Source organism: Trachypithecus francoisi, unplaced genomic scaffold (genome assembly GCF_009764315.1).
Source record: "Trachypithecus francoisi isolate TF-2019V2 unplaced genomic scaffold, Tfra_2.0 Lachesis_group5, whole genome shotgun sequence".
In the NCBI taxonomy this organism is placed as follows: domain Eukaryota; kingdom Metazoa; phylum Chordata; class Mammalia; order Primates; family Cercopithecidae; genus Trachypithecus; species Trachypithecus francoisi.
In genome coordinates, this window is record NW_022681470.1 from 86,693,157 (window position 1) to 86,716,559 (window position 23,403).

At 38.1% G+C, this 23,403-nt stretch overlaps 1 protein-coding gene across 1 annotated transcript in view; it reads right to left on the minus strand.

Annotated features, from left to right (window-relative positions):
* Positions 1 to 1,938: 1,938 nt before the first annotated feature.
* UHMK1 (U2AF homology motif kinase 1) overlaps positions 1,939 to 23,403 on the minus strand; it is a 30,975-nt gene continuing 9,510 nt past the window's right edge. The window contains exons 5-8 of the mRNA XM_033200051.1: positions 17,676 to 17,752; positions 17,429 to 17,527; positions 13,699 to 13,787; positions 1,939 to 9,126 (exon numbers count right to left, since the gene is read on the minus strand). Coding sequence (XP_033055942.1) covers positions 8,980 to 9,126; positions 13,699 to 13,787; positions 17,429 to 17,527; positions 17,676 to 17,752 — 412 coding nt within the window. The 3' untranslated portion in view covers positions 1,939 to 8,979. The remainder of the gene's footprint in view (positions 9,127 to 13,698; positions 13,788 to 17,428; positions 17,528 to 17,675; positions 17,753 to 23,403) is intronic.

Genomic DNA, 23,403 nt, shown 5'->3' on the forward strand with positions numbered 1-23,403 from the left:
TCTCACTCTGTGATCTGGGCTGGAGTGCACTTGGTCTCATCACGGCTCACTGCAGCCTTGACCTCCCAGGCGCAGGTGATACTCCTACCTCAGCCTTCCAGGTAGCTGGGACTACAGGTGTATGCCACTATGGCAGGCTAATTTTTCTATTTTTTGTATAGACAGGGTTTCGCCATGTTTCCCAGGTTGGTCTCGAACTCCTGGCTCAAGCGATCCACCCACCTCGGCCTCACAAAATGTTGGGATTACAGGCGTGTGCCGCTGTGCCTGGCCTAGAATGGCATTTTAATAAGAGGATCAGAAACAGGAAAAAGTATGGACTTTGCAGAAATACAGGTAAGTAAGTGTAGCTGCAGCATGAAATATAAACAGAGAAAGAGGAGGCATGATTGACAGGTGGAGCCAGATTGTAAAAAGTCTTATATGCCAATTCAAGGGAATTACATATTATTTTGAAGGCAAATGGGCAGAATAAGAAATAAAATGAAGAATTTTAAACGTAAGTAGCATGATCAGGCTTCTTTTTAAAAATGAAAACTGTTAGCAATGTTAAGAGACAAGAGGGCAGGAGACAGGGATCTTGTAAGAAGCTCTAGTAAAAGATCAAGGACTAAACCAAGTAGTATCTGAGGAAATGAAAAAGGGAAGCTGGATCTGGAAGGAATTACTGGGTTGACTAGCAGGCAATCTAGCACAGTGGTGACTCTGGAGTTAGATATTCATTTGTCCACTGTGTAAAACCTAGGAAGTAAGCTAAACAACCCATTTCTTTAACCATAAAATGAAGTGAACATTAACATCTTCCTCATAGGCTTGTTGGGAGGATTAGGGGTAGGTAGGGGGAAAGATAATGCACAAAAAGTATTTAGCACAACATTTGGCGCAAAATAACGCTCAGTCACTATTCTACTACCAGCGAGATGAAGAGATTGAGCTACTCCTAAGTAGCTCTTGAATAAAGGACTGCTTCTGCTTTTCAATTGTGAACAATGCTCTTTGTTTAGATGACTGGTTCTCAAAGTGCAGTCTCCACACTAGCAGCAGCAACAGCCCCACCTGAGAACTTGTTAGAAATGCAAATTCTCGAATCCCACAAAACTAGTCAGAAACTCTAGGGGCGGGGCCCAGCAGTCGGTAGCCTAAGAGGCCCTCCCAGGTGATTCTGTTATATGCTGAGGGATGAGAATTACTGGTTTAAATATTCTTATCTCCAGTTTAAGTTATTAAAACAGTCTCTTAGGGTGTCCCTCCTAACAATATTTTCCTGTTGAATTTATCTTCCAGATCTGTCACTGACTTCCTAAAACAACATGCCAATGCCACTCCCAGACCGACCAGTATATAAATACCACCTCTCAGTTTTATGAAATGTCGGGCAAGTCTCTTTATTTGGGTTAATTGGGTCTCAGTTGTCTCAGTTAATTGGGTATCAGGTTATTTGGGTCTCAGTTCCCACATGGAAAAAGGGAACATTAAACATGATATAAACTAAAATGGTATCCATCACCTAGTTGATGCATCGTGATTTATGGCTGTTTTATTACTATTGCACCTATTATCTCATTTGGTCCTCACAACATAAAAATACAGCTATTATCAAAGCAGAATCACTGGATTAAGGATATCCAAGTTGATAAAACAGCCAAGACTAGAACACAAATTTCCTGACTCTGAACTCTGCTTCTTTTCATTAGACCTGGCTGTTTCTACAATATCAAGAACACTTTTCCAAAACAAAAATTACATATTAGTATTGTCAATATGATGCAAGATTTCCAAAAGTGAAAAATCATATTCTTTAGAAATGGGTGGTTAAAGCTATATGGAAATTTTTAATGGCAGTTTTTCGTTAAAATTAAGTCATAAAATAAATAGATTTACCTGTTATCTGAGTATTTATACTAAGTATAGAAAAAGTTGAAATTAAAAAGACACTCCTTTATTTTTAAGCTTTTATTTTATCACTCGTATCAAACACATCAGAAAGCATTATCAACAGTGCATCTTATGGTAAGTCAGTTTACAACAAAACTGAACAAGGCAATTGTGTTTACAGAAAAAGTCTTCAGCAAAAAAGTATGCAATACAGTCAACTGAAATGCATTGTTCATACTTTTTAGGAATATAGGAAAGTGGAAAATAAAAGTTCTTTGCTATTCAGCAGGAAAGAGTTTAAAAGACTTGAATGGAAATCAGAAATTTAGGGATTTGAGAAAATAACTTTTTGGTACTGACACACATCTACATATATAGTCCCACTTAACTTTTGTTTTTGTTTTTTCTTTAAAAAAAAAAACAAAACCTCACAAACAATGAGACATCATAAATAATACAGCAGAACCATAGTGCCAAGAAATGTCAAGACCAATATGCTACTGATACAACTGGTAGAAATGTTACAGACAACTATTCACTAGGTATTGTAATATTCTTGTAGTTCTGAGGTGAAGGTAAACCAACAGGAGAGATTACTCCTTGTAACTGGCTTTGGTTTAAGTGATCTTTCACATTTTTTTCTAACCATACCTTCTTATAAAAAAATGTAGCAATTACATGTTACTGAGGGAAAATAGTACTAGGTTTTAATATTCACAACCAACTACTCCAGCTGACACAGGATGCCATCAACTGTTAAAATTTATTGATCTTAATTAGATTTTCTAAGAGTGATCAATAGATAGCAAAGATGGAGCCCTTTGGGGAAAAAATAAAATCCCTTCTACCCTAGATTTGACACTGTTAAGAGGTTATAAAGGAATGTTAAATTATTTAAGATTTCAAAAAAGAATTAAGAATGGAAGAGTAAATTCTGCTGGAAAAGATATGACAGCTTCACAGTCTGCAAAGTAAATAATCTACAGAGATGCAGTTAACTATTTTTTTAATTATAATAAATATACTTACTTCCTTAAGGTGCTGTAACTTTGCAGCTAGTGCATACTAATGCCACCCACTGTACCTAATGTGCAAAAGGAAATAATGGAGATGGCTAACCTCCAGTTTTCTGATCCTTGATTTGCGTAAGTGGCAATGTACACCAAATACACAAAAGCTGGAGTACAAATATTTATTTTTAAACATTAGGCCAAACTGAATATAGATATTTAATCTGGTTTCACAAACTCTTAAAATACTTTTCTGAGGAAACAATGATGAGGAATGTGTAGGAAAGGCAATGTTTCTATGCTAGCGGTACCAAACCTGGAACTTTAAGTATCATGTTTAGCTCATTAACTATATGGAAGATTACTAAGACCAGTAAGGGAGCCATTTTCTTGCTCTCCTCTATTTTTTTATTACTTATCTCTTTCCTCTTTACTCTTAAAATTGGCAGTCTTCTGACAACCCATGCTAATAAAATAATATAGCTATATATAATTCAAATAACTAAGGAACTTTTGAGTCCATATATGCAGGATTTTTGAATACCTCACTGCATTTGCTCTTACACCCTCACTGTCCTGATATCATAAATATTATTAAGGGAAGATAACTTAGAAGGAGAAAGCAATTCCAACCTGGGATAAAAAAGTGATTACAAATAATTATCTTGTTGATAATAATGGCTCATGGTAACAAGTAGCTCTGATTTTTCACATAAAGATTCCTCCCCTCCAAAAAAAACAAAATACGAACAATTCCAGTTTTTTTCCCCCAGAATGTGACTTATTTCCATTATACAAAGCAGTATAACAAAACAAGTTCTCTTCTGCATAAAAAAGATTAATGGTTTATAAGACAAATAAGATAGAATGCTTCTCTTTGCCTTTAAATTAAAATACTATGAACCTAGGTAACAAAACATACATGGCTTTCTTCAAAAGAGCCACCAGCTTTCTTCCGGTTATTGTGACAGCTATCCAATTTAACGGGAAATAACACTCAAGCAGTCATTTGAGAAGTTTCCCATGAATTCCAGTATTTACAGAGCCACAAACACAACTGCCACAATTATGACAACTCTCTGAAAAGCACAAATAAAGCAAATTTAAAACATTAATCCTCATAAGCAGTACAAGGCAGAACAAAAGTGCTGACTGGTAGGAAAATGAATAAAAATTTCCTATCAGGAAAATAAAGTTTGTGTAAACTATCTTATATCCTGAAGATCATTTTAATGACCACCTATAAAATATAAAGTTTCCTCAATACTCTGATTTATAGATATTTCTCTTCCAGTCCACTGCTCCTATAAAATTACAGCAAAAATATTAAAATTATTTACCTTCTTCTTAAATATCCACGGCACTTGTCAAGTACATGTCACTGTGAATCTACTGGTCATTATATAGTTTTAAAAACAGTGAAAAACATCTGAGGGAGGCGACTACAGTAACAAACATGACATATCCTACAGTATCAGGCAGAGAAGCTATCCTAAAACAAATGAAACCAAATTTTACAATTCTGGGTACTCCAAAAACTAAAATATCCATGTTCTTCTGTGATTAAGAATGGGACTTATCTTAATATACCACAAGAGGCTCAGCTCCGTATGGAGACAACATTTTTATATTCATCAAGAAAGCTAATAAGTAATACTAACTTGAAACATTACCATCTCAAAATAAAGGTGATTGAGCACCTTAAGAAATGGGGATTCTTTTGAGCTAATTGTGACCAAGTACTTGTCTATATGTGACCATAATTGACAAGAAATAAAATTATATCAGAGAGCTACAGTAATAAAATTTGACGAAGGAACCTGATATTAAAAACAGAACTAGCGATCCAAGAAGAATTAAATTCTGCCAGACAATTCTGGCTTTTCCATCACACATAATATTGGAATAAAATCAAACATGAATAGTTTTACACATACAAAAAAATAAGGTAAACCAAGGCTATTTCCAGGCAGATAGTGAATATATATATGAAAAATAAAACAAAAGGTAAACCAAGAAAAGTTTGGACTTTTATACTATCATATGTGACTCAATCTAAAAGTTACTCCAGGAAAAAGGCAGAAGTGCTATTAATTATCATAATCTGGGAAGCTTTCACCCAAATGAGTTTTAATATTTTCCAGGAAACACAAGGCACTTGCTTAAATCTTTATCTACACATCCATCAGACTCAAAGTCATGATGTGATTCCATCTGTACCCGAATCTGAATAAAGCCACCTAGCATGTACCCTTGCATAAGTGTCTAGGTAAATATATGGTTACTGAGTGTCTCCCCTACTCCTTCACCCAGTAACTATGTTGTTACAATTACTATCATTTACAATGGTGCTGATTTTCATTAAATTAATTGTACAAAAAAGAAAAAGTCATGCTGCCAAGTATACTGATAGTAGAAATTACATGTAAGATAGGTCTAACAGTCAGAAAATAAGACCCAAAACAAAAGGATACCCAAATGTTAGTTATCTGCATGATGAATTAACTAAAACAAGCCATGAAACAGCATCTGATAAGTGCTCTAACTCTGCCTTTTATTCCAGAAAAGTAACTGATGCCCTTACCAGAGTGAAGGTCCAGTGTAATAAGACAGAAAAAAGCCTCTGCCCATGGTTTCTCATCAGCTTTCTCTACATGGCAGCATTCCTTATAATACATTTGCTCAATAATTAAAATATAAGCAACATGAATCTAGAAGACAAGTTAAATAAGCATTCAGAGATTTTCTTTTAAAGAATAATTTAACATATCTCAGCACTCTTAAGCAGCTGGAGTACCAAAAAGAAGGCAATATTTCTCTCAATATAAACAAAGAGAAGTTCGAGTAAAACCATACTTATGGTTTTTGTTCTAAAAGCAGCCAGTTTGGCTCAAGGCATAGCAGAAAGGGAATCCCTCTAAAGAGAGCTGCTATATTGGTGGCCACAAAAAAGGAAGACATCCAGTGGTAATAAATGCGGATCTCTTATTGCAAGAGGATAGTTTTAAAAAATTCCTTTAAAAGGCAGTCAGAACTTTTAGTTAATGCTGTCTCTTACTGAGGTGTCCAACTCTACTTGTTTTTGTCCTGTAAATACAGCATTAGTTTTGATAGTGGCTAGCTAGCTACCCCCTCCAAATATGCTTCAAAAGAATCAAGCATAAATTACTTGTAAAATGTACCACAGTAATACCCAACGATGTAACTGGGAAGGTGAGAGGCATGGAAGCACAGGTATTAATTTAGGGAATGAAAAACTACCTGAGACAGAATTTGCCCAAAAGGGTAGGAGTTCAGTGACATGAACCCTCACCTCTTTACCCTTTCTCTCAAAAAGAAAATTCTAGGTTTTTCAATAACTTCAGTAAATCAAAATCCCTATGTATATATTTCATCCTAATCATGAAACTTATATCTTTTGATAATATTTGGTTCAGGTTTAAGAAAGATAATATCAGAGGTGGGAGGAATGATCTGCTAATGTGATCTTTGGTAGAATGGGCTAAGCTATAAAATAATTTAAATCATAAGAGGCATTTCTTTTTCAATTCTCTGGCTTTAATATAAAACATGTAGCCGGGTATGGTGGCAAGCGCCTGTAATCCCAGCTACTGGAGAGGCTGAGACAGGAGAATCGCTCAAACCTGGGAGGCAGAGGTTGCAGTGAGCTGAAATTGAGCCACTGCACTCCAGCCTGGGCAACAGAGCAAGACACCGTCTCAAAACAAAACAAAACAAAACAAAAAAAACCATCTAATTAAATGCATGGTTAATTCAAGGCTCATCAATTATTCCCTCAGCTCCCTTAAAATCTAGTTAGCATCTTCTGTAACAAAATTCTACAGTGTCAAGCACTAAATATACGTATGAATGTATCAGCAATAAGATGACAATCAAAGAATGCTGTGAAGATTGGCATCAAGATGTTAGCAGCATACTGCAGGACTAGGCTTAGAAGACTACCTGCAGTTTATTTATAAAGATTTTTCTTTTGGGGGAGGAGGGGAGTGAAAAGTAAATGTGCTAACTTAGGATACTTGCCCTTATAAAGAATTCCTTTGTATCCCATGTTCATCGTATTTAAGGACCTGATGTTTCTAATCACCACAAAATCTGCTACCCATATGAACATTTAGGAAAGTTTAGGTCTTCACAATACAGGTTCTGCCCACTTGAATTCTGACTTGAAAACAAACCAATTTATAATCAACCCCTGAAAGGGCCAAAATAAAAAAAAAAATAGTTCTTCCTTCTAAGGGCATGTATTGGGGAACATGCCAAAAGACCCTTTGGTAATTCATAAATCAGCCTCCTTAAGCCAAATTTGGTTTCATAATAAACATTAAAGGACAGTCCTGAATTTGACAACTGTAAATAACTAAAATGTCAAACAGTAATTGTTTGAATAGGGTAATAATATATTTCATTCTGTAAAATGCAAATTCTAATTGAACTCTCAGCAACCTGCATGGCAAACATAAGGAAATATGAGGAGGCTTCCAGCAGGGAAAGATAGAAGACTTTTTCCTTAGGAAAAAATAAATAAATAAAAAAATTAATAACCTGTATATAACTTGTCTTTTTTTTTTTTTTTTGGTATTATCAGTGCTTCATAAAGGCATCCTAACTTTTATATCTTTAAAGACAATCTATCATGAAATAAGAAGAATCCATAATTATAATTCTAAAAACTATGTAATCAACTTGTGTCCATGAACACACGCATAGCAGCATCCTCTACTCAGGGACACATTACATTGCTATGAATCCTTTTAAGAATTCTTTGAGTTTTTCTTCCTTTCTACTTCTACTTCATTATATCTACACCTTTCTTAACTAACTTGCAGTCAAAAGCCAAACTACCTGGGATGCTGTTCCTCTAGTCTGTCTTCAGCTAAGGATAGAGGCAGAGAATGAGGAAAGTGGAGGAAAAAGGGAGCAGGGATATGAGAAACAGAAAGGAGGAAAAAATAATCCTTTATTTTCCATCCTCTCTTCACCCATTTTTTTCTTTTCCCTTCGCTGTATATCTAATTCTTTTGACCCACTTCAATTTTCCATCATAGTAGAGCCACATCTTGAGAAACCTTAAAACTATAGATTTACTACAAAAAAGATGAGCTAATACCAAGTCTAAAGTACTTTAAAAGAGGGGTTGATTTACATCTGGCAAAACTTAGTCTTTGTTCCAATCATTTTAGAAGTCTCAATTTAACTCCAGGCTAGACTCGTTTGTTCTAAGCCTCTCAGGAATTATCTGTTTTGTCATTTACACTGTATCAGACAGACTACCTCTCAAAAAATGTATATCCTAAATCTTACGGATGTGAAACAGGTAGGGAAGAAATGAGTATAGACTGTATTAGCTCACAGGATTCACACTATAAAGTACACTGACTCAAATTTTCTCTAATCATTCATACCCGCACACTCAAGCATACGTACTAGACATAAAAATTGTGCAAGATCAAGCATCAGCTTTCTATTTTAAAAGCCTTAATTTAAAAAAACTTAGATAGGCTCACTGCAGTTCCTTTAAAGGAATATTCAGTACTACAGTACTCCTTTAAGAAAAAATTCACAACTCAGTGTTAAGAACACAGTAGGTAACTGCTGCTTGACAATTACTTAACATTACTGAGAGCATCCAGTGCCAGCTTACGGATATCAACAATAAGGAAGAACCACTGGACAACATAAAGAAATAATCTGTAAATGATGTCACCAAACCTAACAAATTTGTTAGTATTTACCAAGACATGATATTATTCATCCTTGCTTCATGACCCATGAAATAATTAAGTTTTTTTAGGTTACATACTGAAGAGCAACACCTGCTCTCCTGCACAAAAAAGGGTTGCCCACATGGATGCTCTAAAACCCCTCAATGTATAGCTGAGAGGTCTTGTCCTACTCAGTGCCAAATGTATGCAATGCAGTCACTGCTTGGGCAACGGCTGCACATTAGTAGGATTAAATAAATGTACAAAGTACCTTCTTAAAATGGTAAGGGGGTACTCCTGCATTCAGATGTGGAATACAATAACCCAAGAAATGGAAGAGGAAAAAAAGGAAACAGTCCTTAGGTTACTGATTAAAGCAAGGTTTGATACAGATATCCCCTCTTGTAGGCACTCAGCGGGTAGAATGTAGCCACAACAAACTTTCCATCAAACATCCTTCCAGTCAGTAATTTCTGCGCAGCTTTGGAATCACCAGCATTTGCATACTCGACAAAGACCTGAAAGAAGACAGAGAAAAAAACGTCATTTCATTTCCACCAAGATTGTTTTAGACCAGTGCTTTACCACCTTCCATGGACATATATCAACTGGAGATCTTATTAAAATGCAGATTTTGCTTCCTTACGTCTAAGATGTTGTCTGAGTTTCTGTTCTAAACAAACTTTCAGGTGATGCCGATGCTGCTGGTCCATGAACTATACTTCAGGGCAGCAAGGTTTAGAATACTTCCTCACAACTCAGCTTAACTCTGAAAAATCTCTCAAAGACAAGTTGTGAGAATCATGTACAATCTTTTGCCAAGGTCATTACAGAAGTGATGAATAACACTAGACATCTGCCAAAGATAGGGTTGAATAGCCCAGACAGCAACTGCATTTCAGTGGTATCTGGATGATATTCTGTACTTTTAGAAATGAAAAAGGAAAAAATATTGGTCAAAAGCTGCTGGAAATTGCACCTATTAGGAGGTACAATTTGGCCAGGTGCAGGGGCTCACGCCTGTAATCCCAGCACTTTGGGAGGCTGAGGCAGGTGGATCACAAGGTCAGGAATTCGAGATTAGCCTGGCCAACATGGTGAAACTCCATCTCTACTAAAAATACAAAAACTAGCTGGGCAAGGTGGCGCGTGCCTGTAATCCCAGCTACTCAGGGGGCTGAGGCAGGAGAATTGCTTGAACCTGGGAGGCGGAGGTTGCAGAGAGCCGAGATTGCACCACTGCACTCCAGCTGGGCAACAACAGAGCAAGACTCCATCTCAAAAATAAACAAACAAAATCTAACCCGGCGTGGTAGCACGCGCCTGTAATCCCAGCTACTTGGGAGGCAGAGTTGGGAGGATCACTTGAGCCCAGGAAGTCCAGGCTGCAAAAAGTCAAGATCACGCCACTGTATGTACTCCAGCCTGGGTTACAGAGCAAGACCCTGTCCCCGACTCCACCCCACCCTAAAAAGGAATAATGAATCTATTCCTGATTTTTTTTTTACCCGATTCTTAATTATTTCCAAACCTATAGACCAAAGTTCAATAAATGAGTAGACATGCATTTACAGAAAGAATATCATGTTTTCTATAATACTCCTTGCTTCAGATAGGCTATACTTTTCTATACTACACCATCCCACACTAAGAAAGGCATCTTATTTTTATAATTCATTGTGAAATTAATAGGGCTATATCATTTTAATTCTGATTTTTATAATTGCATTATCAGATGCATTCATTATTTTTCAGTGTTTTTTGTAACACTCCTTATAAAACCATGTTTACTTGAATTGAAAATTCAAATAAAAAAAGAAAATTCAAATGAAGAATGGCTTTGACAACTAGGTAATGAACATTTTCAAAAGTCTGAATAGATTAAATCTGTGATTCCAAGAGTTTATCAAAAGCAGCTTTCACTCTCCTTTAAATGTCAGTGAAAACCTCTCAAAATAACAACTTTCCTCTCACTGATACTTTTTTCATATCATCTTAAACTTGGATACTTCTCTCTGGAAAAGACTTCTCCTATCTCTCTATTCTGTATCTTCCACTTCGTTTTGACCACTGGGGCTAATATTGAGTCAGATCATGTTAGCCCTTCTTTCCAAATCTTCCAATACCTTGCCCTAGTTGCGAGTAAAAGCCAATATAATCTCAATACTCTATCAAGCTCACTCTACTTAGTATGCCCCCCACAACTCCCTAATCTCTCTGATCTAATCTCCCACTATTCTTCTTTCTCACTCTGCTACAGCCACACTGGCCTCCTCATATCTGCCAGGAATACTCAGGATCTTGCTGTTCCTTTTGCCTAAAATTCTCTTCCTCGCTTCCCTCAAATCTTGTCTCATATAACCTTCTCAGTATGTCCTTCCCTACTAACCCATTTAAGAGTGCAACCCACCCTACCTATCCTAGCACTCCTTAAGGTTCTTCCTTAATCTGTTTTTCTCCCTAGCACTTATCATCACATTTTAAAAAATCTGATTTGACCACTTTTTGATGGGTACCTAGAACATAATAAATGCTCAATAAATATCAGTTAAATGACTAAACAGCAAGGACAGAATTATACTTATTAGTACTCAGTATGTGATACTAAATGTAAAACTATTATCACTAGTTTGGCAATAACTTTTCATTAGGACTAGAATAAAATTGTGTTCATATTTTTGTTTTCATATTTTTTCAGTTGTCAGGAATGTTCATAATACTAAGCTATTAAGATAAAATAACAGCTGGGCGCATTGGCTCATGCCTTTAGTCCCAGCACTTAAGGAGGCTGAATCGGGTGGATCTCTTGAATTCAGGTGTTCAAGACCACCCTGGGCAACATGGCAAAACCTCGTCTCTATTAAAAATACAAAAAATTAGCCAGGTGTGGTGGCGCATGTGCCTGTAGTTCCAGCTACTCAGGAGGCTGAGGAAGAAGGATCACTTGAGCCTGGAAGGCAGAGTTTGCAGAGAGCTGAGATCACACCACTGCACTCCACCCTGGGAAACAGAGTGAGACCCTGTCTCACACACACACAAAAAAAGATAAAATAATCCACAACCAGAGATGACTGCACCCCCTAAACAACAGACATCTGGCAGTGTCTAGACATTTTTGTTGTCCAAAGTGGGTAGAAACCAGGAATGCTGTTAAACGTTCTATAATGTAGAGGACAGCTACTCCAACAAAAGAATTATCAGGCTCAATGTTCAATAGTGTCAAGAACAAGAAACCCGAAGATAGAGCAAACTAAAATTCTCTCAAAAAATAAAAATACTACAAATAAATATTTTCTTATATTCTTTGTCATATAATTTAATTTGGAATTAGAGTTTCTAAAGAAAATGTGGTGATAACAGTTTTAGCCCACACATTTTACAGATGAAGAAACCGGGGATCATCACAAAGCTAATCATACTGAGGCTAGAACTCAGGTTCAAGAATTCTCAGTCCAGCACACTTTCCTTCTTTAAACTATCACTGATAGTTTCTATTACAATTAGAACTTAACCTAACTGGCTTTCTAACTCTACTTAATTAGAACAAAATTAGACTAAAACATTTCTCTAGCTGAACCTGACATAAAGCATGATTTAGCAGTTGGTGTTATTGCTTTTTTTTTTTCTGAGATGGAGTCTCGCTGTGTCACCCAGCCTGGAGTGCAATAAAGCAATCTCGGCTCGCTGCAGCTTGGCCTCCCAGGTTCAAGCAAATCTCCTGCCCAGCCCCCCGAAGAGCTGGGATTGTAGGCGCCCACCACCACGCCTGGCTAATTTTTGTATTTTTAGTAGAGACAGGATTTCACCATGTAAGACGGGGTTTCACCATGTTGGCCGGGGTGGTCTCAAACTCCTGACCTCAGGTGATATACCCACCTCAGCCTCCCAAAGTGCTAGGATTACATGCATGAGCCACCTCCCCTGGCCTGGTGTTACTGTTTACAGTGGCTCAAAAGTAGTTTTTGTTTTTGTTTTTTTTTGAGACAGAGTCCCACACTGTCGCCCAGGCTGAAGTGCAGTGGTGTGATCTCCGCTCACTGCAACCTCTGCCTCCCAGGTTCAAGCAATTCCCTGTCTCAGCCTCCCGAGTAGCTGGGATTAGAGGCATGCGCCACCATGCCGGGCTAATTTTTTGTATTTTTAGTAGAGACAGGGTTTCACCATGTTGGCCACGCTGGTCTCAAACTCCTGATCTCGTGATCCGCCTGCCTCGGCCTCCCAAAGTGCTGGGATTATAGGCGTGAGCCACCGCACTGGCCAAAAGTAGTTTTTTTTTGAGGCGAAGTCTCACTCATTTCTCCCAGCCCAGGCTGGAGTGCAGTGGCAGGATCTCGGCTCACTGCAACCTCTGCCTCCTGGGTTCAAGTGATTCTCCTGCCTCAGCCTCCCAAGTAGCTAGGATTACAGGTGTGTGCCACCACGCCTGGCTAACTTGCATTTTCAGTAGAGACAGGGCTTCACCATCTCTGAACTCCTGACCTCAAGTAATGTACCCACCTCAGCCTCCCTAAGTGCTGGGATTACAGGTGTGAGCCACCACACCCGGCCAATATTTAAAAAGAAAAAACAAATTTTAAGTGCTAAAAAAATGCAAGCATATTATAGAACTTTTAGAAGAAGTAAAAAATACAAGTCAGGGCCGGGCGCGGTGGCTCAAGCCTGTAATCCCAGCACTTTGGGAGGCCGAGACGGGCGGATCACGAGGTCAGGAGATCGAGACCATCCTGGCTAACATGGTGAAACCCCGTCTCTACTAAAAATACAAAAAACTAGCCGGGCGAGGTGGCGGGCGCCTGTAGTCCCAGCTACTCGGGAGGCTGAGGCAGGAGAATGGCGTGAACCCGGGAGGCGGAGCTTGCAGTGAGCCGAGATTGCGCCACTGCACTCCAGTCTGGGCGACAGAGCGAGACTCTGCCTCAAAAAAAAAAAAAAAAAAAAAAAATACAAGTCAGAATATACGAATCATTAAAATGCAAAACTCATAATCCTTAGCAAAATTTTGTTGTACATCTTCCTACAGAACTAAAACATTTAACACAGAATTTTAATAACCTCTGAGTAATTCTGCAATTATGAAAATATTCACTTACTTGTCCTCTGCCAGGATTTTCCTTTGGAACAAGTAGAGATACCACTGGACCATATTTTTGACACTCCTCTTTTACATCTTCTACAACATCTGATTATTAAAACATATAACAGTAACTGCTTTGATATAATCAACAAGTATTCAACATTTAAAAATTTTTAATCATCAAGGAATTCAGGAATACATAACTAGTAATGAGGCCATTTTATATCTTGAATAGTTGACATTCAAATGATTCAAAATTTTAAATAATAGTCTGCCACCTTCTACTCTCCCTGAAGGCAACACATAATGATCAGTTTCTTTTTTTTTTTTTTAGACAGAGTCTCGCTCTGTCGCCCAGGCTGGAGTGCAGTGGCGCGATCTCAGCTCACTGCAACCTCCGCCTCTCAGGTTCAAGCGATTCTTCTGCCTCAGCCTCCCCAGTAGCTGGGACTACAGGCGGGTGCCACCACGCCAGGCTAATTTTTGTATTTTTAGTAGAGACAGGGTTTCACCATATTTACCAGGCTGTTCTCGAACTCCTGGTCTCGTGATCCGCCCACCTCAGCCTCCCAAAGTGCTGGGAGGCCACCGTGCCCAGCCAATTTCTTCTGTATTCTGCCATAATTATTATAAACTTATATACAAGCAAATATGAAATTATAAAAGCAAATACCTTGATTTTTATATTAAATATGTCCTTTAAGATAAAATTATCACATAAAATTTTCTCATTTGTTTTTATGGTTACAAAATATTTTATTCTATGAATGTTCACTATATTATCTAGTATGTCCAGTACCGATTAGACAACTTCCAAACTTTTACCATTAAACTCCCCCCCAGGCATATCTCATTTCATTTGTGTATTTCTTTCTTTTTTTTGAAACAGAGTCTTGCTCTGTTGCCCAGGCTGGAGTGTAGTGGCACAATGTTGGCTCACTGCAACCTCCACCTCCAGGGTTCAAGCGATTCTCCTGCCTCAGACTCTCAAGTAGCTTGGATTACAGACATATGCCACCACGCCCAGCTAATCTTTGCATTTTTAGTAGAGACAGGGTTTCACCACGTTGGTCAGGCTGGTCTTAAACTCCTGACCTCAGGTGATCCACCTGCCTTGGCCTCCCAAAGTGTTGGGATTACAGGCATGAGCCACCGTGCCCGGTGTCACTGGTGTATTTCTAAGTTGACACTCTAGAAACAGAAATCCTGGGTCAAAATTGACATAAATTTGTAATTTTTCCAATTTGCTTTCCATAAAAGTTTACCAATGTAAACTTTCTCTAGCAATGTACAAAAATGTCTATTTCCTTATACCCTTACTCACAAGAGGATAATCAAATGTTTCATCACTGTCAATGTGGTTGATGGGTAACAAAGATATTGCAGTTTGGCTTTAATTAGCATTTCCATAATAATAATGAATAAAAGCATATGTGTAAAAGACTTGTCTACTTCCTTTTCCATAAACTGTAATAAGAGCTATAAATATTTTTTCTTTAAAGTATCCTTTGTCTTTTAATCTTTCTTAGAGTGATTTTTGTCAGGGTTGATTTTGTTCAATGCTTATTATACTGGTTCTGAGTTTTCTGCCATATTCAAAAAAGGCCTTTCCAACTTCAGGAATATTAAAAAACAAAATTATACAATGTCTTTTTATATTAAAAAATTATCTCCTTCCCACCTGCCCTACTTCCTTCCCTCATCCCTTTCTTTTCCCTCCTTCCCTATTTCATTCCCTTGTTTTAGTATTTTAATCTTTACTTGATTTGAAATTTAATTTGGTCCATAATCTAAGGTTTAACTTCCTTCCCTGCCTCTATCAAGATTACAAGACAGCTGTTCCAACACATACCATAATTTCTAGCTATGAAACTTGTTATTTCATGATGACCCTGTTCATCAAAAGTAACAAAGGTATTTAACGGTACCATATATTGTCTGCTGCACTTTAGTTCTCTTCAGATTCTTAAACACTAAGATTCAATAGCAACATTTAAACAAAATGTAAAGACTCAGTGTATTTAAAAGCAGAAAAAAAGTCACAGCAAGATAGAAGAGTTATATGGTAGTCTAAAGGTTTATTCAAAAAAAGGCCAAGCTTCAGTTTTAAAGAAATCAAAATTATTTGGAGTAGACAGAATGAGGTGATGAAGACAGCAGGTCTTCATAAAGATGAAGACGAAAAGGACATACGTAGTATTTTGAACTGATCCCAAGAAATTCAGAGTCATTGTACCTTCGTGACCTGAAACAATGCTGAGGGCAAGACTTTCTTTCAGATAGACAACATGAAAACTCAAGACTCTTAAAATGGTCACAGACTCAAAGAAATTACAGTTCTCTCACTACTCTGTCGGGACATGAAACCTCCACCTCCTGGGTTCAAGCGATTCTCCCACCTCAGCCTCCCAAGCAGCTGGGATTACAGGCATGTGCCGCCACGCTGAGCTAATTTTTGTAAGTCTACACTCTTAACCACTACATAAAATTGTCTCTCTAGTAGTAGTAACAATAGGTCGATGCAAAGGCTTCATAGCTGTTGTCTTTGGTCTAAGTTTGGCTCTGCTTTAGCCTACTCCCTCTGTTTCCAAAATGTCCCTACTAAAATACAAGTTTGACTATGTCATTCTCCCATTTAAAATTATTTAATAAACTCTTTACTGCATTCAACAAAGAACAGATAGGTATTGAATACTTACCATAAGCTACATATTATTCTATACCTGATGCAAAGTTCTTCACGTACCTGTATTTTGGTATTACCATCTCTGGGATAAAATCCAAATTCTTAAACATAGCAAACTAGTCTGTACTCTGACTACCTCATTAGCTTTAACTGATTGCTCCCCAACAAATATCTTAAGATACAGTCATACCAATCTGCTGTTTTCTGACACTTTCATCTCTGTGTTTGTGCTACGTACTTCCTAACCCCTCAACTTTTAGCCAAGCAACTCCAAATTACTGAGCTCAGCTATAACATCTGTAGAGAAGCATTCACCAGTTACTAAGACTGGGTGAAGTACTTGTCCTTTCTGCCATTGTGTAGTACCCTATCTTCAGATTATCACAACTATAATTATTTATGTAGCTGTCTCCCCTACTATACAAAAAATGGGAAGTAATCCCATAGTAAATATTCAGTTAATATGTCTTAAATGAATAAATGCTAAAAGCAAAAAAGAGAACTAAAATGGAGAAACACAAGCATAGGGAAAGGCTAGAAGAGACAGACCAGACAGATAGAAGTTGTTGGGAAAATTAATCTTCTTCATTAACTGGGTAAAGATGAAATGTGAAAGAGTCAAAAGGACATTATGAATATAAAAGTGAGAGGGCTGGGCGCAGTGGCTCACACCTGTAATCCCAGCACTTTGAGAGGCTGAGGCCGGTGGATCACCTGAGGCCACGAGTTCGAGACCAGCTGACCAACATGGTGAAACCCCGTCCTTACTAAAAATACAAAATTAGCCGGGCCTGGTGGCACGTGCTTGTAATCTCAGCTACTTGGGGGGCTGAGGCTTAAACCCGGAGGCAGAGGTTGCAGTGAGCTGAGATCGTGCCACTGCACTCCAGCCTGAGCAATGAGTGAAACTCTGCCTCAAAAAAAAAAAAAAGTGAGAGTATATTAGAGATCATATTGTTCAATATTCTCATTAGATAAATTGGAAAACATGAAAATGTTATAGATATGTTTATTCCAGACTTACTTAAAAAAGACACATTATAATTTAGAAAACACTAACCTTCATATTCCTCTTCATTCTCAAGATAATCATCATCCAGCACATTCAGCAGTCTTAGCACTGGAGTGGGAAGCATGACCAGATCTTCAATATGAGGGGCTGTTAAAATTCATCATAATATGGTTAAATGTAAATCCCCCCAAATAAGTTGAACACCAGATAAAGGAACTTGGGAATATAAATTAGTGCAGATGTCTTATATGACTGTCAAATGACCAAGAAAAAAATAAAATAATATACAACTTACCAAAAGGAATGCTAAAGAATGGGCTGCACAATGCCATTTCAGCAGGAATTCTTCTGCTTGGATCATCATGAAGCATGCTAAAACACAAAGAATAGGTGCCTTATCATTTCTACTGAATCTTTTGAAAATACAACCATTAAAGAAAGTAAGAATGTCTAAATGTTCATGACAGCATTAATTATAGTAGCATGATTTATTGAATCATTCACCTATAAAGAATACAAATGCTATTTATTAGTAGCAATTCATGATACATACCTATGACATTATACTGTGATTTAAAATAACACTTTTGATTAATAAATGAAATACTGCAAAGTGATTCATACTCTATAACAGTGAGTGGAAAAAAAAACACAGATTTAGGGTAACACAATTTAAAAAAAAAGATAGTGGTGGGATGATTGTTGAATTTCATCAAATTTCTCTAATAATAAAGCAACTAGATAGCAAAATCAAAAACCCATGGACAATATCTGTAACAAAAACCATAGGGACACCCTAAATAGCCAAAGCAATCTTGAGAAAAAAGAACAAAGCTGGAAGCATTATACTACCCGATTTCAAAAAAATACTACAAAGCTACAGTAACCAAAACAGCATGGTATTGATATGAAAACAGACACACAGACTGATGAAACAGAACAGAGAGCACAGGGAAAAAAATATTTACAACCAACCGATTTTCAACAAAGGTGCCAAGAATACACAATGGGGAAAGGACAGTATTTTCAATAAACGGTGCTGGGAAAAACTGGATATTAACACACCAAAGAATAAAATTAAACCCTTATCTCTCAACTACACAAAAACCAACTCAAAATAGATTAACAATTTACATTAAGACCCAAAACTACTAGAAGAAAACAGGAGAAAAGCTGCACAACATTGTTCTGGGCATTGAATTTTTGAATATAACTTCAACAGCACAAGCAACAAAAGCAAAAACAGACAAATGGGATTACATCAAACTAAAAACCTTCTGCACAGCCAAGGAAACAATGAACAGGGTGAAGAGACAACTTACAGAATAGGAGAAAATATTTACAAACTATACATCTGCTAGGGGAGTAATATACAAAATATATAAAGAACTCAATTTGGCTGGGTGTGGTAGCTCACATCTGTAGTCCCAGAACTTTGGGAGGCAGAGGCGGGAGGACCACATGAGCCCAGGAGTCCAAGACCAGCCTGGGCAACATGGCAAGATCATCTCCCTACAAAAAATTTTAAAAATTAGCTGGTATGGTGGCATGCACCTGTAGCTCCAGGATCACTTGAGCCTATGAATTCAAGGCTGCAGTGAGCCATGTTTATACCACTGCACTACAGCCAGGGCAACAGAATGAGACCCTGTCTCAAAAAAAAAAAAAAAAAGAAAAAAGAAAAAACAGAGGTCAAACAACTTAACAGCAAGGAAACAAATAGCCCAATTAAAAAATGGGCAAAAGACCTGAACAAACATTTCTCAAAAGAACACATACAAATGACCAACAGTATATGAGAAATGCTCAGTATCACTAATCATTAAGAAAATGAAAAAACAAAACCACAATGAGGTATCACCTCATATCTACTACAATAGCTATTATCAAACAGACAAAAGACATAAAGAAAAGGGAATCCACACACATTGTTGGTGGGAATATAAATTAGTAAAGCCATCACGGAAAGCACTATGGAGGCCCCTAAAAATTTTTTAAAAAAAGAACTACCAGCAGTCCCACTACTGGGTTTACATCCAAAGGAAATGAAATCAGTGTGATTAAGAGATACCTGTATGCCCATGTTTGTTGCAGCACTATTCACAATAGACAAGATATGGAATCAACCTAAGTATCTATTAACAGATAAGTGTTCATTTCTTGTATGTTAGCTTAAAAAAAATAAATAAATAAAAGATGTGTAAAACGTAAAAAAAAAAGAAAAGAAAAGAAAAGAAAAACACAGATGAGTAAAAAAAGAAAATATGATATATATACACAATGGAATACTATTCAGCCATTGAAAAGGAGCAAATTCTGTCATTTTCAACACAGATGAACCTGTAGGGCATCATGTTAAGTGAAATAAGGCAGGTCCAGAAAGACAAACACAGCATGATCTCACTCATATGTGAATTCTAAAAAGTGTTGATGTCGCAGAAGTAGAGAGAAGAATGGTGGTTACCGGAGGCTGGGTGGGGGAGTTAGAAGACAGAAGAGTTTGGGGAGACATTGGCCAAAGTCAAAAGATGCCTAATTACAGTTAGATAGAAAGAATAAGTTCAAGAGATCTACTGCACAATATGGTGATTCTAGTTAATGATGACATACTGGATTCTTGAAAAACACAGGGAGTGAATGTTAAGCACTCTAATCACAAAAAATGATAACTATGTAAAGTAATGCATTTTTTCATTAACTAGATTTAATAATTCCATAATGTATATATATTTCAAAACACGTTGTACATGATAAATACATAAAATTTTAGGTCATTAAAAACAAAAAAGACTGAGATGCTGTTATAGTCTAATAAAATTAATGTATCTCTATATAGCTATTGAAGTGTTTGTGGCATAAAAAGACCGTAATTTCCTTATTGTAAGTAAGCATTTGTAAAGTAAAAATAAGCCACTTAAAAAACAAAAACTAGGCCGGGAGTGGTGGCTCATGCCTGTAATCCCAGCAATTTGGGAGGCAGAGGTGGGTGGATCACTTCAGGTCAGGAGTTTGAGAACAGCCTGGCCAACATGGTGAAACCCCGTCTCTATTAAAAAATACAAAAAATTAGCCAGGCGTGGTGCCATGCATCTGTAGTCCCAGCTATTTGGGAGGCTGAGGCAGGAGAATCACTTGAACCTGGGAGGTGGAGGTTGCAGTAAGCCAAGATCGTGCCACTGCACTCCAGCCTGGGCAACAGAGTGTGACTCCATCACAAAAAACAAACAAATAAACAAACAAACAAAAACCCTATAGTGCCAAACTATCAATAGCAGTAAGATTTGCACTATATTGGCATCTATGTGTAAGAAGGCAGAGGAAAGCTACAATTGATCTGATGAACCAGAGAAAAAAATCACCCCGAACAGCCAAAAGGTACTCACTGGACTGCATAGCAAGATGCTGGAGAAAAGCAGCTGAAACTATAAGGGGTTATACATTCTAATACTAAGTGAATACAAGGAATTCTTTGTAAAATCATGAGGTTAGAGTAATCTAGACACTAAGACCTCTTAAAACTAACCAGCCAAAGCTTTTTTTCAGTGCAAAGTCCCACAGTGAGAAGAAATATTGGGTAAAGAATCCAAACTGAGCAGGATGAGGGGGAGAGAGAGAGGCACCAGAAAAAAGCAGAAGAGAAGAGCCAGGAGATCTCTGAAAAAAGCCACTTTTTGGGAGTATTACACAAAACAACAGAAGAGGGAGCCCTGTATAATAAGAAAAGTTATCCCAAGTATATTTTCTTATATAAGTTTAGGAAAATAATTTTCACATAAAAATGAGCAACATAAAAAGGATTATAACTGACTATGCCTGGTGGCTCATGCTTGTAATCCCAGTACTTTGGAAGGCAAAGGCAGGAGGATTACTTGAGCCCAGGAGTTTGAAACCAGCCTGGGCATCATAGTACGACTTTGTCTACAAAAAAATAAACCAGGCATGATGGTGCATGCCTGTGGTGCCAGCTACTTGGGAGGCTAAGGTGGGAGGACTGCTTAAAGATGCAGTGAGCTATCATCACACCATGGCACTCTAGCCTGGGTCACAGAGCGAGACCCTGCTTCAAAAAAAAAACAAAAAAAAAAAGGAAGAAAGAAAGAAAAGTATCTATTGTACAAAAAAAACCCCTGCAAAATGATAAATCTCGGATAATGTATGCCAGACATGACCCTAACACAGATGAACATTAAAATCTACCTTTTTTTTTTTCTCCTGAGGCAGAGTCTTGCTCTGTCACCCAGGCTGAAGCGCAGTGGTGCAATCCTGGCTCACTGCAACCTCCGCCTGGGGGGTTCAAGCAATCCTCCTCCTGCCTCAGCTTCCAGAGTAGCTGGGATTACAGGCAGATGCTGCTAGGCCCAGCTAAATTTTGTGTTTTTAGTAGAGACGGGGTTTCACCATGTTGGCCACGCTAATCTGGAACTCCTGATCTCAGGTGGTCTGCTCACCTCAACCTCCCAAAGTGCTGGGATTATGGGCATGAGCCTACCATTTCAAAATGAACTAAATGGCCACGCCTGGCCTTTATAACCTACCATTTCAAAATGAGTTACATGGCCAGGTATGGTGGCTCATGCCCATAATCCCAGCACTTTGGGAGGTTGAGGCAAGCAGATCACTTGAGGTCAGGAGTTCCAGACTAGCCTGGCCAACATGGTGAAACCTCGTCTCTACTAAAAACATGAAAATTAGTTGGGCCTGCTCGGGTCCACCTATAATCCCAGCTACTTGAGAGGGCGAGGAAGGAGGAACGCTAAAAGCTGAGAGGCAGAGGTTGCAGTGAGCACTGCACCACTGCACTCCAGCCTGGGCGACAGAGTGAGACTTTGTCTTCTCCTCCCCCTGCAAAAAACTCAAATGAGCTAAGGACATTTTTTTGTCTTTAGCTCATTTGAGTTTTTTGCAGGGGGAGGAGTGATACAAGATGTAAAAGAGCAAGAGAAAAAAAATTGAAAATCACAAAAATAAGGTACTAGAACTCAGGAAAGAATTAGAAATTAAAAGAAAATCATTTCGTAAAATAAAATTACACTACAAGAGATACAAGGATGAATAAACACAACAAATAATGTCTTAAAGAGAAATAGTAAGCAAAAAGGAGGATATTTTTAAAAATCAAAGAGGCCAGGCACGGTGGTTCACGCCTGCAATCACAACACTTGGGGAGGCCGAGGTGGGCAGTTCACGAGGTCAGGAGATCAAGACCATCCTGGCTAACACGGTGAAACCCCATCTCTACTAAAAATATAAAAAATTAGCCTGGCGTGGTGGCGGGCGCCTGTAGTCCCAGCTAATCTCACTCTGTCGCCCAGGCTGAGGCAGGAGAATGGCGTGAACCCGGGAAGCAGAGCTTGCAGTGCGCCAAGATCGCGCCACTGCACTCCAGCCTGAGTGACAGAGTGAGATTCGGTCTCACGCACACACATACACACACCAAAAAAAAAAAAAAAGAAAGAAAAACAAAAGAAATAATGGGTTGGGGGTGGTGGCTTATGCCTGTAAACCCAGCATTTTGGGAAGCTGAGGCAGGAAGGTCACTTGAATTCAAGACCAGCCTGGCACATGGTGGGACCTCATCTCTTAAGAAAGGAAAAAGAGAAAACACAGAATCAAGCAAAAATGATAGCTGGACGCTGAGGATCACACCTGTAATCCCAGCACATTGGTAGGCCAAGGCGGGCAGATCACTTGAGGTCAGGAGTTCGAGATCAGCCTGGCCAACATGGTGAAACCCTGTCTCTACTAAAAATACAAAAATTGGCCAGGCATGGCGGCAGTAGCCTGTAATCCCAGCTACCTGGGAGGCTGATGTGGGAGAATTGCTTGAACCCAGGGGACAGAGGTTGCAGTAAGCCGAGATCATGCCACTGCACTTCAGCCTGGGCAACAGAGCAAAAACTCCGTCTCAAAAAAAAAAAGAAAAGAAAAAATGGCAATATTGAATATAAGGCAAAGAAAATCAAACATATGTAGACTAGGAGGACACGAAAGTGAAAACCAAAAAGAACAGAAAAAAAAAAATT